Source organism: Oncorhynchus kisutch, linkage group LG25, assembly GCF_002021735.2.
Source record: "Oncorhynchus kisutch isolate 150728-3 linkage group LG25, Okis_V2, whole genome shotgun sequence".
In the NCBI taxonomy this organism is placed as follows: Eukaryota; Metazoa; Chordata; class Actinopteri; order Salmoniformes; family Salmonidae; genus Oncorhynchus; species Oncorhynchus kisutch.
Window position 1 is genome coordinate 3,669,864 of NC_034198.2, and position 15,887 is coordinate 3,685,750.

A 15,887-nucleotide genomic window follows, 5' to 3' on the forward strand; every position below is an offset into this window, starting at 1 on the left:
TCAGAGGACAACTGGGTGAAGGTGTTGTGGTCAGATGAGACCAAAATGGAGCTTTTTGGCATCAACTCGCCGTGTTTGGAGGAGGAGGAATGCTGCCTATGACCCCAAGAGCACCATCCCCACCGTCAAACATGGAGGTGGAAACATTATGCTTTGGGGGTGTTTTTCTGCTAAGGGGACAGGACAACTTCACCGCATAAAAGGGACGATGGATGGGGCCATGTACCGTCAAATCTTGGGTGAGAACCTCCTTCCTTCAGCCAGGGCATTGAAAATGGGTCGTGGATGGGTATTCCAGCATGACAATGACCCAAAACACACGGCCAAGGCAACAAAGGAGTGACTCAAGAAGAAGCACATTAAGGTCCTGGAGTGGCCTAGCCAGTCTCCAGACCTTAACCCCATAGAAAATCTGTGCAGGGAGCTGAGGGTTCGAGTTGCCAAACGTCAGCCTCAACCTCAATGACTTGGAGAAGATCTGCAAAGAGGAGTGGGACAAAATCCCTCCTGAGATGTGTGCAAACCTGGTGGCCAACTACAAGAAACGTCTGACCACTGTGATTGCCAACAACGGTTTTTCCAAGTCATGATTTGCAGGGGGTCAAATACTTATTTCCCTCATTAAAATGCAAATCAATTTATAACATTTTTGACATGCGTTTTTCTGGATTTTTGTTGTTATTCTCTCTCTCTGTTCAAATAAACCTAACATTAAAAATATAGACTGATCATTTTGTCGTCAGTGGGCAAATGTACAAAATCAGCAGAGGATCAAATAATTTTTTCCCTCACTGTATGTGCAGGCTATCCACACAGACATAACACAACACACACATGTAAAGGTGTAACTAAACTTATTGCCATCCTTCAGGTTGGGCCCTTCAGCTTGCGTGTAGTGGGGGTGGTTGGAATAACTTATCTCTTACCTCAAGAGGAGCAACCACTATGCCACCCCTATGTGGAGAGGTAATGTCACCCACTGCCACCAGAGGGACCTTGTCTCTCACAGATAGAGGACTATTAGCAAATGTTACCGTTAGCCTTGTGGTCAAACATTCAATGACGTGTTCAATCTTTCAGTGTGTTTATCCTTTTGTTCAAACCTTCCATGATTTTTGAAATGTTCTAAACCTTCTGGGTTGTTGTTCAATACGTGGCATGCCCTGTTTTCCACATTGAGCTGTCATAGGGCTCAAAGGTAATGTTGCATTGACTTCCTATTGATCCACTGTTTGTCTGCAGAGCGTACAAATCTTGTGGTCCGGGAGGCCCCCCACATGTCAAGATTGTGGTTGAGTGGGACAAAGAGACAAAAGACTAGTAAGTGTAATGGGGAAAAAACAGGTTGGAACCAAAATAATTTCCCGCTCGTTTTGTTCTGAACAGACCCCCCCCCCCCCCCCCCCAACAAAAACATCAAAATAAAGTTCGTTTTTTTTTTACCTGTGAAAGCATTTGTATTTATTTTTTACATTTAGCTCAGTTAATGACTACACCAGTCAGTGCGAATAGAGCAGCTTGCTATGCAGAGGGCTAATAGTTTACTTGTGCGATGGATAGACAAGTGTAGCTAGGGCGAGAGACGTGACAGACATTTTGCGGGTGGGGAGAGTGCGAGAGAGGGTGCCGGAGGACAGTTGGCTTGAAGCGCAGTGCGTCTTATGACATGCATTATCTGAATTATACGCTCCCTACGGAGGAGTGGCTTCTATGGAGGAACTATGAATGTTTGTGCTGCACCAGAATTAAAAATACAGCGTACCAGGGCCTCCCGGGTGCCACAGCGGTCAAAGGCATTGCATTGCAGTGCTAGAGGCATCACTACAGTCCATGGTTCGATCCCGGGCTGTATCACAACCGGCTGTGATCGGGAGGCCCATTGGGCAGCGCACAATTGGCCCAGCATCGTCTGGGTTAGGGGAGGGTTGGGCCGGGGGGGGCTTTACTTGGCTCATTGCGCTCTTGCGACTCCTTATGGCGGGCCAGGCGCCTGCAGGCTGACCTCGGTCGTCAGGTGAACGGTGTTTCCTCCAACACATTGGTGCGGCTGCCTTCCGGGTTAAGCAGGCGGTATTAAGAAGCGTGGTTTGGCGGGTCATGTTTCGGAAGACGCATGACTCGACCTTCGCCTCCCGAGCCTGTTGGGGAGTTGCAGCGATGAGGCAAGTTCGAAATTGGGGAGAAAAAGGGGGTAAAATACAAAACATTTAAAATACTTCTTACCTTTTTGTAGTTAATAAATCCAATGTGAAATGTGATACTTAGTATCTGTAACGAGCATTGGAAAAGTTAATCCATTCTTCTCTGCTCTGAACAGTATAGATCACTTTCGTTCCAGGTTCTGTTTATGTTCTTCCAAAAATGTACATTTTTCGGTTCTCAGTTCTCTTCCCTGAACCGGTTCCAACCCCTGGGCAAAACCCACTATGCTGGGAGGGAAAGATGCTCACCTCTTTCACCTTGATACAGTGCACACATTCAGCAATGACTAGCAGACATTCATACTTAAAGAAAAAATATTTTTCTGTTTGACGAGAATGTAAATTCAAAGCCATTGTTGTGACTCAGGTCTCTGAAGTTTTCCTTGTTTCTGTTTGTCAATACAATTTAATATGACTTTCATGGTTTTCCTTTGAAGCTTGTTGTGTGACCTCTGTGTTGACTTGTGCTGTTTATTTGCTGTGTCTGACTACAGTCTGTTCAAGCGCACTGAGGATGAGTACATCCCAGATGCTGAGAGTGTACGCCAACAGAAAGACGGACACCTGCAGCCTCAGTCATGCTCCCTCGCCCAGTGCTTTCAGCTCTACACCAGAGAGGAACAGGTGTGTGTGTGTGTGCACGCGTGTGCACATTAATTTATGTGTGTGTGTTTGAGAGCTCTGCTCTGTGTGTTTCAGCTAGCTCCAGATGATGCCTGGCGCTGTCCACACTGCAAGCAGCTACAGCAGGGCAGCATCAAGTTGAGCCTCTTGACCCTGCCTGACATCCTCATACTCCACCTCAAACGCTTCAGACAGGTACAGGGCACTGCACTATACATCAACATCATTCATACAACTACTGCTCGTATTTTCCCTATAAACAATGGCTTGACTTACTTTGGATAGTACACTAATTAGGTTTAGAAACGTTTGGTATGGTATGACCGTTATTAAGCTTTAGCTACTGCAGGCCTATGATTTGAAGGCAGTGATCCACGGCTCTCCAACTGACACCGACAGTTGAACTTTAGAATGGAAGAATGTTTCAGGCCTACCAGAGTTATTCCTGTAGTCTAACAATATAATGCTTCTCTTTATTCAAAATATTTGTTGAAAATGTACGAATAACCCTACTTTTGTACGTCTAATTATGTGATAATGCCAGAGAAGCTGGTGTTTGGAAGATATATTGGTGTTGTCAAACTGTGCCAATATATCCTCCAAACACCGGCTTCGAGGGCATTATTGCTTTTATACAACGGGTTACCAAAATATTCAAATATTGATTTACATATTTTCATTTAAAACTTTATTTTGATGAATTCAATTCATTCATAATTCATCCTTCCACAAAATGGTAATTCGTTCTATTGGTTGAGTTGCCAGAGGTTCAGTCTTTTTGTTCTGTATCTATGAACACGACCCAGTCGTTCGTTCTAAAGGTTCCATTGCCGTACTGGCTGGCAACGTTCTTATCCCTTGCTTGCTACCTAGCCAACTATGGCTAACTTACAGTCACGTCAAACAGTGCAGCTGCGTTTGCATTTGTTTAAGTTGTTTTCTAGGGACATTTATTTGAATACACCCATAACAATGAGCTAATGATGAGCGATTTGGTCTGGCGTAGAAAATGTGCTCTCTCGTCAGGACACTGTTTCAGAGGAACTAGCCAACAACACAGCTTACCCAATCACTTTAAATTGAAGCTGGAAAGACTGCAAACTAGCTGCACTTTGTTTCGTTTGACCTGTTTTCTATTGATAGTTCTTTGTATATATCCATACAAATTATGCTGATTCATGATTTCGACTGGCTGGGAAAAGCCCCAAGACATTCATTACTATTGGACATCTGGAGATCGAATTTGAATATTGAAACAATGTTGCAAATGTCGGCGAAATAGACAGCAAGGTTTATACAATCTCCGCTGAAAATAAAATAAAATGTTAGTCTAATAGAAATATGCGATAATGTCGAGACACTTTTTATAGTGGAGATCAAGTTTATAAATTGCCTGGCTGAGCTGATGAGACAGGGGATTGCGCAGTCAGATGGAACAGAGTAAATAGGCATTTTAACATCATAGATTTAGCTGGTGGTAACTTGTGGAATAGACACTGCTGGAATGCAGTTTAAACCAATTATCATTCAGGATTAGACTCACCCGTTGTATAAACCTCTGTAGCAGACGCAGTAGATCTCTAACAAGGAAATGCATGTTGGTGTCGTAGCATGCCACCATCATATCTCTCTGAGGTTAGGCATAAGCTTCTCTTCCTTTATACATATACATTACCGGTCAAAAGTTTTAGAACACCTACTCATTCAAGGGTTTTTCTTTATTTTTACTATTTTCTACATTTTTGAATAATAGTGAAGACATCAAAACTATGAAATAGTAACCAAAAAAGTGTTAAACAAATCCAAATATATTTTATATTCTACAAATAGCCACCCTTTGCCTTGATGACAGCTGATGACAGCTTTGCATTCTCTCAACAGGCTTCACCTGGAATGCTTTTCCAATCGTCTTGAAGGAGGCTTTTCGTATAATGGCGCCGGAGGGGATGGCTGACGTTTTACTTGCTCCTAACCAACTGCTATTTTGTTCATTCTTTTGCGTTGTTTGTAACCTACTTTTTAAACTTATTTTGTACATAATGTTGCATCTACCGTCTCTTATGACCGAAAGTAACTTCTGGACATCAGAACAGCGATTACTTAGCTCGACCTGGAAGATAAATATTTTTTTAACGAGTCTAACGGGAAGGATATACTGCCCAAATCCCCGTCATTTGCGTGATGAAAATATGTAGAAAAAGGGGGTGGAGGTCGGGCTGCCTTCTGAGAATTCGTAGGCTTCCACTGCCATCCGTTCTATTGGCTAACGTGCAATCATTGGAAAACAAGATTATTCTACCAACAGGACATTAAAAACTGTAATATATCTTATGTTTCACCGAGTCATGGCTAAACAACGACACAGAAAATACAGAGCTGGTGGGATTTTCCATGCACTGGCAGAACAGAGAAGCTACGTCTGGTAAGATGAGGGGTGGGGGTGTGTGTGTATTTGTCAATATCAGCTGGTGCACAATGTCTAATATTAAAGAAGTCTCAAGGTATTGCTCACCTGAGGTATTCTACTTTATGATAAGCTATAGACCACACTACCTACCAAGAGAGTTCTCATCTATATTGTTCGTAGCCATCTATTTACCACCACAGACCGATGCTGGCACTAAGAGCTCACTCAACCAACTCTATAAGGCCAAAAGCAAAGAAGAAAATGCTCATCCAGAAGCGGCGCTCCTAGTGGCCGGGGACTTAATGTAGGCAAACTTAAATTCAGTTTTACCCAATTTTTACCAGCATGTCACATGTGCAACCAGAGGGAAAAAACTCTAGACCACCTTTACTCCACACACATCCCAGATTCGAGCTGCCCAGTGACGTGAGTCTACCAGACAAGCTAAATGCCTTTTAATGCTCGCTTCGAGGCAAGCAACACTGAAGCATGCACGAGACTACCAGTTGTTCTGGACGACTTTGTGATAACGCTCTTGGTAGCCGATGTGAGCAAGACCTTTAAACAGGTCAACATTCACAAAGCTGCAGGGCCAGACGGCTTACCATGACGTGCACTCAAGGCATGCGCGTACCAAATGACAAGTGTCTACACTGACATTTTCAACCTCTCACTGACCTGTAATACCTACATGTTTCAAGCAGACCACCATAGTCCCTGTGCCCAAGGAAGCGAAGGTAACCTGCCTAGAATTATTACCGCCCCGTAGCACTCACGTCGGTAGCCATGAAGTGCTTTGAAAGGCTGGTCATGGCTCACATCAACAGCATCCTCCCGGATATCCTAGACCCACTCCAATTTGCATACTGTCCCAACAGATCCACAGATGATGCAATCTCAATCGCACTCCAAACTGCCCTTTCCCACCTGGACAAAAGGAACACTTATGTGAGAATGCTATTCATTGACTACAGCTCAGCGTTCAACACCATAGTGCTCACCAAGTTCATCACTAAGCTAAGGACCCTGGGATTAAACACCTCCCTCTGAAACTGGATCCTGGACTTCCTGAAGGGCCACCCCCAGGTGGTAAGGGTAGGTAACAACATGTCTGCCACGCTCATCCTCAACGCTGGGGCCCCTCAGGGGTGTGTACTTAGTCACCTACTGTACTCCCTGTTCACCCACGACTGCATGGCGAAACACGACTCCAACACCGTCATTAAGTTTCCTAATGACACAACTTACAGGGAGGAGCCTACAGGGAGGAGGTCAGAGACCTGGCAGTGTGGGTCCAGGACAACAACCTCTCCCTCAATGTGAGCAAGACAAAGGAGCTGAGCGTGGACTACAGGAAAAGGCAGGCCGAACATCGACACTGCTGTAGTGGAGCGGGTTGAGAGTTTCAAATTGACATGTGTCCACCACCAATGAATTATCATGGTCCAAACTCACCAAGACAGCTGTGAAGAGGACACGACAACACCTTTCCACCCTCAGGAGACTGAAAAGATTTAACATGGGTCCCCAGATCCTCAAAAAGTTCTACAGCTGCAGCATCGAGAGCATCCTGACTAGTTGCATCACCGCCTGGTATGGCAACTGCTCGGCATCTGAGCGCAAGGCACTACAGAGGGTAGTGAGAACGGCCCAGTACATCACTGGGGCCAAGCTTTCTGCCATCCAGGACCTCAATACCAGGCGGTGTCAGAGGGAAGGTCCAAAAATGGTCAGACACTCCAGTCACCCAAGTCATAGACTGTTCTCTCTGCTACCACACGGCAAGCGGTACCAGAGCGCCAAGACTAGGACCAAAAGGCTCCTTAACAGCTTCTACCCCCAAGCCATAAGACTGCTGAACAATTATTCAAATGGATACTATTTACAATGAGCCCCCCCCCCCCATTTGTTTTGTACACTGTTGCTACTCGTTGTTTACTATCTATGCATGGTCACACTTCACCCTTACCTACATGTAGAAATGACCTTCACTAGCCTGTACCCCTGCACATTCGGTACCGGTACCTCCTATATATAGCCTCGTTATTGTTATTTTATTGTGCTATTTTTTATATTTTTTACTTTAGTTTATTTGGTAAATATTTTCAAAACTTCTTGAACTACACTGTTGGTTAAGTATGTAAGCATTTCACGGTAAGGCGCATGTGACAACTAAAATTTGATTTGATTTTGATTTGACATAGGCTGAGCTCTTGTTTGCTGCTTTTCCTTCGCTCTTTTTTAAATTTATTTTTATTTCACCTTTATTTAACCAGGTAGGCTAGTTGAGAACACCTTTATTTAACCAGGTAGGCTAGTTGAGAACACCTTTATTTAACCAGGTAGGCTAGTTGAGAACACCTTTATTTAACCAGGTAGGCTAGTTGAGAACACCTTTATTTAACCAGGTAGGCTAGTTGAGAACACCTTTATTTAACCAGGTAGGCTAGTTGAGAACACCTTTATTTAACCAGGTAGGCCAGTTGAGAACAAGTTCTCATTTGCAACTGCGACCTGGCCAAGATAAAGCATAGCAGTGTGAGCAGACAACAAAGAGTTACACATGGAGTAAACAATTAACAAGTCAATAACACAGTAGAAAACAAAGGGGGAGTCTATATACAATGTGTGCAAAAGGCATGAGGAGGTAGGCAAATAATTACAATTTTGCAGATTAACACTGGAGTGATGAATGATCAGATGGTCATGTACAGGTAGAGATATTGGTGTGCAAAAGAGCAGAAAAGTAAATAAATAAAAACAGTATGGGGATGAGGTAGGTGAAAAAAGGTGGGCTATTTACCAATAGACTATGTACAGCTGCAGCGATCGGTTAGCTGCTCAGATAGCTGATGTTTGAAGTTGGTGAGGGAGATAAAAGTCTCCAACTTCAGTGATTTTTGCAATTCGTTCCAGTCACAGGCAGCAGAGTACTGGAACGAAAGGCGGCCAAATGAGGTGTTGGCTTTAGGGATGATCAGTGAGATACACCTGCTGGAGCGCGTGCTACGGATGGGTGTTGCCATCGTGACCAGTGAGCTGAGATAAGGCGCAGCTTTACCTAGCATGGACTTGTAGATGACCTGGAGCCAGTGGGTCTGGCGACGAATATGTAGCGAGGGCCAGCCGACTAGAGCATACAAGTCGCAGTGGTGGGTGGTATAAGGTGCTTTAGTGACAAAACGGATGGCACTGTGATAAACTGCATCCAGTTTGCTGAGTAGAGTGTTGGAAGCCATTTTGTAGATGACATCGCCGAAGTCGAGGATCGGTAGGATAGTCAGTTTTACTAGGGTAAGCTTGGCGGCGTGAGTGAAGGAGGCTTTGTTGTGGAATAGAATAGAAAGCCGACTCTTGATTTCATTTTCGATTGGAGATGTTTGATATGAGTCTGGAAGGAGAGTTTGCAGTCTAGCCAGAGACCTAGGTACTTATAGACGTCCACATATTCTAGGTCGGAACCATCCAGGGTGGTGATGCTAGTCGGGCATGCGGGTGCAGGCAGCGACCGGTTGAAAAGCATGCATTTGGTTTTACTAGCGTTTTAAGAGCAGTTGGAGGCCACGGAAGGAGTGTTGTATGGCATTGAAGCTTGTTTGGAGGTAGCACAGTGTCCAAAGACGATATGATATCGTTGAGTACCTTGAGTGTGGCTGAGGTGCACCCATGACCGGCTCGGAAACCAGATTGCACAGCGGAGAAGGTACAGTGGGATTCGAGATGGTCAGTGACCTGTTTGTTGACTTGGCTTTCGAAGACCTTAGATAGGCAGGGCAGGATGGATATAGGTCTGTAACAGTTTGGGTCCAGGGTGTCTCCCCCTTTGAAGAGGGGGATGACTGCGGCAGCTTTCCAATCCTTGGGGATCTCAGACGATATGAAAGAGAGGTTGAACAGGCTGGTAATAGGGGTTGCGACAATGGTGGCAGATAGTTTCAGAAATAGAGGGTCCAGATTGTCAAGCCCAGCTGATTTGTACGGGTCCAGGTTTTGCAGCTCTTTCAGAACATCTGCTATCTGGATTTGGTTAAAGGAGAACCTGGAGAGGCTTGGGCGAGGAGCTGCGGGGGGGGCGGAGCTGTTGGCCGAGGTTGAAGTAGCCAGGCGGAAGGCATGGCCAGCCGTTGAGAAATGCTTATTGAAGTTTTCGATAATCATGGATTTATCAGTGGTGACCGTGTTACCTAGCCTCAGTGCAGTGGGCAGCTGGGAGGAGGTGCTCTTGTTCTCCATGGACTTCACGGTGTCCCAGAACTTTTTGGAGTTGGAGCTACAGGATGCAAACTTCTGCCTGAAGAAGCTGGCCTTAGCTTTCCTGACTGACTGCGTGTATTGGTTCCGGACTTCCCTGAACAGTTGCATATCACGGGGACTATTCGATGCTATTGCAGTCCGCCACAGGATGTTTTTGTGCTGGTCGAGGGCAGTCAGGTCTGGGGTGAACCAAGGGCTGTATCTGTTCTTAGTTCTGCATTTTTTGAACGGAGCATGCTTATCTAAAATGGTGAGGAAGTTACTTTTTAAAGAATGACCAGGCATCCTCAACTGACGGGATGAGGTCAATGTCCTTCCAGGATACCCGGGCCAGGTCGATTAGAAAGGCCTGCTCACAGAAGTGTTTTAGGGAGCGTTTGACAGTGATGAGGGGTGGTCGTTTGACTGCGGCTCCGTAGCGGATACAGGCAATGAGGCAGTGATCGCTGAGATCCTGGTTGAAGACAGCGGAGGTGTATTTGGAGGGCCAGTTGGTCAGGATGACGTCTATGAGGGTGCCCTTGTTTACAGAGTTAGGGTTGTACCTGGTGGGTTCCTTGATGATTTGTGTGAGATTGAGGGCATCTAGCTTAGATTGTAGGACTGGCGGGGTGTTAAGCATATCCCAGTTTAGGTCACCTAACAGAACAAACTCTGAAGCTAGATGGGGGGCGATCAATTCACAAATGGTGTCCAGGGCACAGCTGGGAGCTGAGGGGGGTCGGTAGCAGGCGGCAACCGTGAGAGACTTATTTCTGGAGAGAGTAATTTTCAAAATTAGTAGTTCGAACTGTTTGGGTATGGACCTGGAAAGTATGACATTACTTTGCAGGCTAACTCCTCCCCCTTTGGCAGTTCTATCTTGACGGAAGAAGTTATAGTTGGGTATGGAAATCTCTGAATTTTTGGTGGCCTTCCTGAGCCAGGATTCAGACACAGCAAGGACATCAGGGTTAGCAGAGTGTGCTAAAGCAGTGAGTAAAACAAACTTAGGGAGGAGGCTTCTGATGTTGACATGCATGAAACCAAGGCTTTTTCGATCACAGAAGTCAACAAATGAGGGTGCCTGGGGACATGCAGGGCCTAGGTTTACCTCCACATCACCCGCGGAACAGAGAAGGAGTAGTATGAGGGTGCGGCTAAAGGCTATCAAAACTGGTCGCCTAGAGCGTTGGGGACAGAGAATAAGAGGAGCAGGTTTCTGGGCATGGTAGAATATATTCAGGGCATAATGCGCAGACGGGTATGGTGGGGTGCGGGTACAGCGGAGGTAAGCCCAGGCAATGGGTGATGATGAGAGAGGTTGTATCTCTGGACATGCTGGTAGTAATGGGTGAGGTCACCGCATGTGTGGGAGGTGGGACAAAGGAGTTATCAGGGGCATGAAGAGTGGAACTAGGGGCTCCATTGTGAACTAAAACAATGATAACTAACCTGAACAACAGTATACAAGGCATATTGACATTTGAGAGAGACATACAGCGAGGCATACAGTAATCACAGGTGTTGAATTGGGAAAGCTAGCTAAAACAGTAGGTGAGACAACAGCTAATCAGCTAGCACAACAACAGCAGGTAAAATGGCGTAGACTAGGCAACGGGGCCAACAGATAAAACAAACAAGCAGAAAGGAGTACCGTGATTAATGGACAGTCCAGCGTGCATCAGCTATGTAGCCAAGAGATCAGTGTCCAGGGGGCAGCGGTGGATGGGGCAGGGAAGCTGGACTGGCGAGTGTTATCCAGGTTAAAAAAAACGAACAATGACTAAATAGCTTGTAGCTAGTTAGCTGGTTAGCTTCTGGAGGTTCTTGAGTGTGTTCTAAAAATAAAAAAAATAATAGCGATTCCGTATCACATTGGGTGAGGCAGGTTTCCGGAAGGTATAAACAAATTAAAAGTCAAAAGAGATAGAAAGTAAATATGGGTCCGGTGAGCGTTTGGGACGCGGCGATTCAGGCGGGTGCTAACAAGCTAACAGTTTGTAGGCCCGGGCTAGACCAGGTAGCAGTTAGCGGACCGGAGCTGGACAAGCTAGCAGTTAGCAGGCCGAATTAGCAAGCAGGGAGATAGTGAGGGCTAGAGAGTTAGCCTTTGGGGGACGTCGCGATGGGGTGAGTCTGTTTATTCCTCTTCATGCGATGACATCGATAGACCGGTCGTGGGCCCGGGTATTGTAGCTCAGGAGTATGCTACGGTGGTAACACAGGTGCTACGGCCGGGCTAGCTTCAAGCTAAGTGGGTGGAAACGCTAGCCAGGAGTAATCCGGGGTTGCGGTTTAGCTAGATAGCTAGTTGCTGAAAAATCCAGCTGCAGTCCGACTCATCCCAAACCATCTCAATTGGGTTTAGGTCGGGGATTGTGGTGGCCAGGTCATCTGATGCAGCACTCCATCACTCTCCTTCTTGGTCAAATAGCCCTTACACAGCCTGGAGGGGTGTTGGGTCATTGCCCTGTTGAAAAACAAATAATAGTCCCACTAAGCCCAAACCAGATGGGATGGTGTATTGCTGCAGAATGCTGGTTAAGTGTGCCTTGAATTCTAAATAAATCCCAGACAGTGTCACCAGCAAAGCACCATCACACTTCCTCCTCCATACTCTACAGTGGGAACCACACATGTGGAGATCATCTGTTCACCCACGCTGTGTCTCACAAAGACAAAAATCTCAATTTGGACGCCAGACCAAAGGACAAATTTCCACCGGTCCATTGTTCGTATTTCTTGGCCAAAGCAAGTCTCTTCTTTTTATTGGTCTCCTTTTGTAGTGGTTTCTTTGCAGCAATATGACCATGAAGGCCAGATTCACAGTCTCCTCTGAACAGTTGATGCTGAGATGTGTCTGTTACGTGAAGTCTGTGAAGCATTTATTTGGGCTGCAATTTCTGAGGCTGGTAACTCTCTAATGAACGTATCCTCTGCAGCAGAGGTAACTCTGGGTCTTCCTTTCCTGTTGACGGTCCTCATGAGAGCCAGTTTCATCATAGAGCTTGATGGTTTTTGCGACTGCACTTCTTGAAATGTTCCATATAGACTGACCTTCATGTCTTAAAGGAGTGATGGACTGTGGTTTCTCATTGCTTATTTGAGCCATAATATGAACTTGGTATTTTACCAAATAGGGCTATCTTCTGTATATCACCCCTACCTTCTCACAACACAACTGATTTGCTCAAATGCATTAATTACAACCTCTTAGAGGTTAGGGTCATTTTTTTCAACTTAATATTCAATATAGTATATGCATATGATTAGTATGTGAAAAAAAAAAATATATATATCCCTCCGATATATATATATATATAGCGCCCAGTTTACAGTTCCTACAGCTTCCACACGATGTCGCCGGTCTTGGGAATTGGGTTGAAGTTAATCTTTGGTGAAATGAAGAATAGGCACTTCCTGTCAGAGGGTACACGGTGGAAAGTTATGAAAGAGAGAAAATCGTCCATGATTTCTTGACTTGCTGCTATTGAATACAGATCGCCCCGTCATCAATTTGATCGATTATTAACGTTTACAAATACCTAAAGTTGGATTACAAAAGTAGTTTGAAGTATTTTGGCAAAGTTTATAGGCAACTTTTTTAATAAAAAAAAATGACGTTGCGTTTTGGAAAGCAGTTTTTTTCAGGATCAGACGGGCTTTATAAATGGACATTTTGGGTATACATGGATGGAATTAATCGAAAAAAAGAACCAATTGTGATGTTTATGGGACATGTTGGAGTGCCAACAAAGAAGCTCGTCAAAGGTAATGCATGTTTTATATTTTATTTCTGCGTTTTGTGTAGCAACGGCTACGCTAATTATTTTGTTTGTCTCGTTCAGGTATTTCGGGGGGGTGCATGCTATCAGATAATAGCTTCTCATGCTTTCGCCGAAAAGCATTTTTAAAATCTGACATGTTGGCTCAATTCACAACGAGTGCAGCTTTAATTGAGTACCCTGTATGTGTGATTTAATGAAAGTTTGAGTTTTATCTCGTACTATTTGAATTTGGCGCTACGCATTTCCGCAGGTTATTGGCCAGGAGAGACGCTAGCGTCTCTATAGCCGTAAGAGGTTTTAAGAAGGAAAGAAATTCCACAAATGTACTTTTAAGAAGGCATACCTGTTAATTGAAATGCATTCCAGGTGACTATCTCATGAAGCTGGTTGAGAGAATGCCAAGAGTGTGCAAAGCTGTCATCAAGGCAAAGAGTGGCTATTTGAAGAATCTCAAATATAACATTTATTTTTTTGGTTACTACATAATTCCATAGTTGTGATGTCTTCACTTTTATTCTTCAGTACAATGTAGAAAATAGTAAAATAACTAAACCCTTGAATGAGTAGGTGTTCTAAAACTTTTGACTGGTAATGCATATTTATTAAAATACGGTGGACACCTAACTCTAAAAACCTTTTAAAATTATAATCTTCCCTGTCATTTTGTCTGGTGAAATGGCTTAATGTTTTCATGAACATTTTAGAATTTTCACATGAAAATCTGTCGCCAATTGGATGGAAACCTAGCTATAGACACCCTAAAGACTCTGGCAAGTGCGCTAGTCCAGTGTCACTTTGATTATGCTGCACATCATGGTTCACCATCAGCCCCAAACATCTAAAGAATAAACTACCAGCCAAATTGGTAAGAATTGTACTTAAACTCTCTCCTCATAGGTATCTGGAGGTTGAGAACATTATCTCTCTGTAATGTATCTATGTAATTGTGTAAAAACAAAAAAATAGGGACAACAATGGAAATAAGTCCTTGACTATAGTGTGCAACCCCACCACTTAACCAACATTCTTGTGTAATATACATGTTATTTTTTAAACTGAAAATCAATCAATCTATCCAAACTGTGCAGCGGCCAATTGATGAATGGAAAGAGATATGTTACAAAAAAGTTTAATGACGTTCAGAGATTGCCTTCGTTACTGGGTAAGCCTACAAGGTAGGGAGGGATGTATTTTCTATTTATTGTGGTGTTGAAAACGCAAACCATGATATTGAAGTGCCCGAAGTCGGTATGCTTTTTTGATTGGTTTTGTGGTGCATTGACACAGAAACCTGACACAGAAATCATAAATATGGCATCAAAATGTTGAAAATCAGATTTCCCACTAGCTGATCATTGTCTGCAGCCGGCTCTGATCGTTGTATAATGAAACAGGCAGAGGGAGTGAGCTTGTCTGTGAACCCTCAACCTTCTGGCCCATAGCCCTATCTGGCCCAAAAGCCAAGTGGCAAAGTCAATATCCACATTTATAAACATAGGGTTGCTACAGCTATTGTTACTTGTTGTCATAAACATTATTTTGAGTTCATTCTATGAGGGGGGAGGGTGTTCAATTTATTTTTTACAGAACAAGGGGAGGGTCATGTGTAAATATTTGTAACTTTGTGGAGGGGGGCACCTTGAGTTGGACCAGCTCCTACCCCCTAGTAAATGTCAATCTGCCCTAATCAAAGTGTATAGTATAAGTGCAGTTAGCATTATATTCCCTTAGGAGTCAAGTAAAAACTGTTTTTAATTCAAAGTACACTTGTATAAATCCTATTACTAGTGTATGTCAACACTAATTTTGTTAATTCTTACAAGATCAGTCAGCATTGCAAACTCAACCAATCTGCATTAGCATAGTTACCATTCCACACTCAACCAATATAATCCAATTTGTTGTGTGTGTATGGCGTCCTCTCAGGATGGGGAGCGGAGGATGAAGATGCAGAACATGGTGAAGTTCCCTGTGATCGGGATGGACATGGCGCCCCATATGGTCAAGCGGAGCCAGAGCAGCTGGAGCCTGCCCTCGCACTGGTCGCCATGGAGACGACCTTACGGGATGGGCCGCGACCCAGAGGACTACCTGTATGACCTGTATGCTGTGTGTAACCACCACGGGACAATGGCGGGAGGTCATTACACAGGTTAGCTAACAACACTCACATATGCACACACACTCTAATATGTTCCGGCAGCAGTAGGGATAGCAGTTCACAGGGTTGCTGACTCAAATCCCAATGGGATTAGGTGAGCCAGCAGCATACCACCCTGCATCCCACTACTGGCTTGCCTCTGAAACTAAGCAGGGTTGGTCCTGGTTGGTCCCTGGATGGGAGACCAGATGCTGCTGGCAGTGGTATTGGAGGGTCAGTTGGAGGCAGTCTTCTCTGGTCCCCCCCCAAAAATAATGATATCCCAATTCCACAGGGCAGTGATTGGGGACATTTCCCTGTGTATGGCACTGTCTTTCGGATGGGATGTTAAATGGGTGTCCTGACTCTCTGGGGTCGCTAAAGATCCCATGGCACTTATTGTCAGCATAGTGTTAACCCTGGTGTTAACTCTGGTGTTCTGGCTAAATTCCATCATACCATCACGGCCACCGAATCATCCCCAGCTTCCA

General features: G+C 44.6%; 1 protein-coding gene across 1 annotated transcript in view; it reads left to right on the forward strand.

Annotated features, from left to right (window-relative positions):
• LOC109869941 (ubiquitin carboxyl-terminal hydrolase 31-like) overlaps window positions 1–15,887 on the forward strand; it is a 69,509-nt gene that overhangs the window by 40,621 nt on the left and 13,001 nt on the right. The window contains exons 10-14 of the mRNA XM_031804568.1: window positions 872–966; window positions 1,243–1,320; window positions 2,696–2,825; window positions 2,901–3,020; window positions 15,183–15,408. Of these exons, the coding sequence (XP_031660428.1) occupies window positions 872–966; window positions 1,243–1,320; window positions 2,696–2,825; window positions 2,901–3,020; window positions 15,183–15,408 (649 nt within the window). The remainder of the gene's footprint in view (window positions 1–871; window positions 967–1,242; window positions 1,321–2,695; window positions 2,826–2,900; window positions 3,021–15,182; window positions 15,409–15,887) is intronic.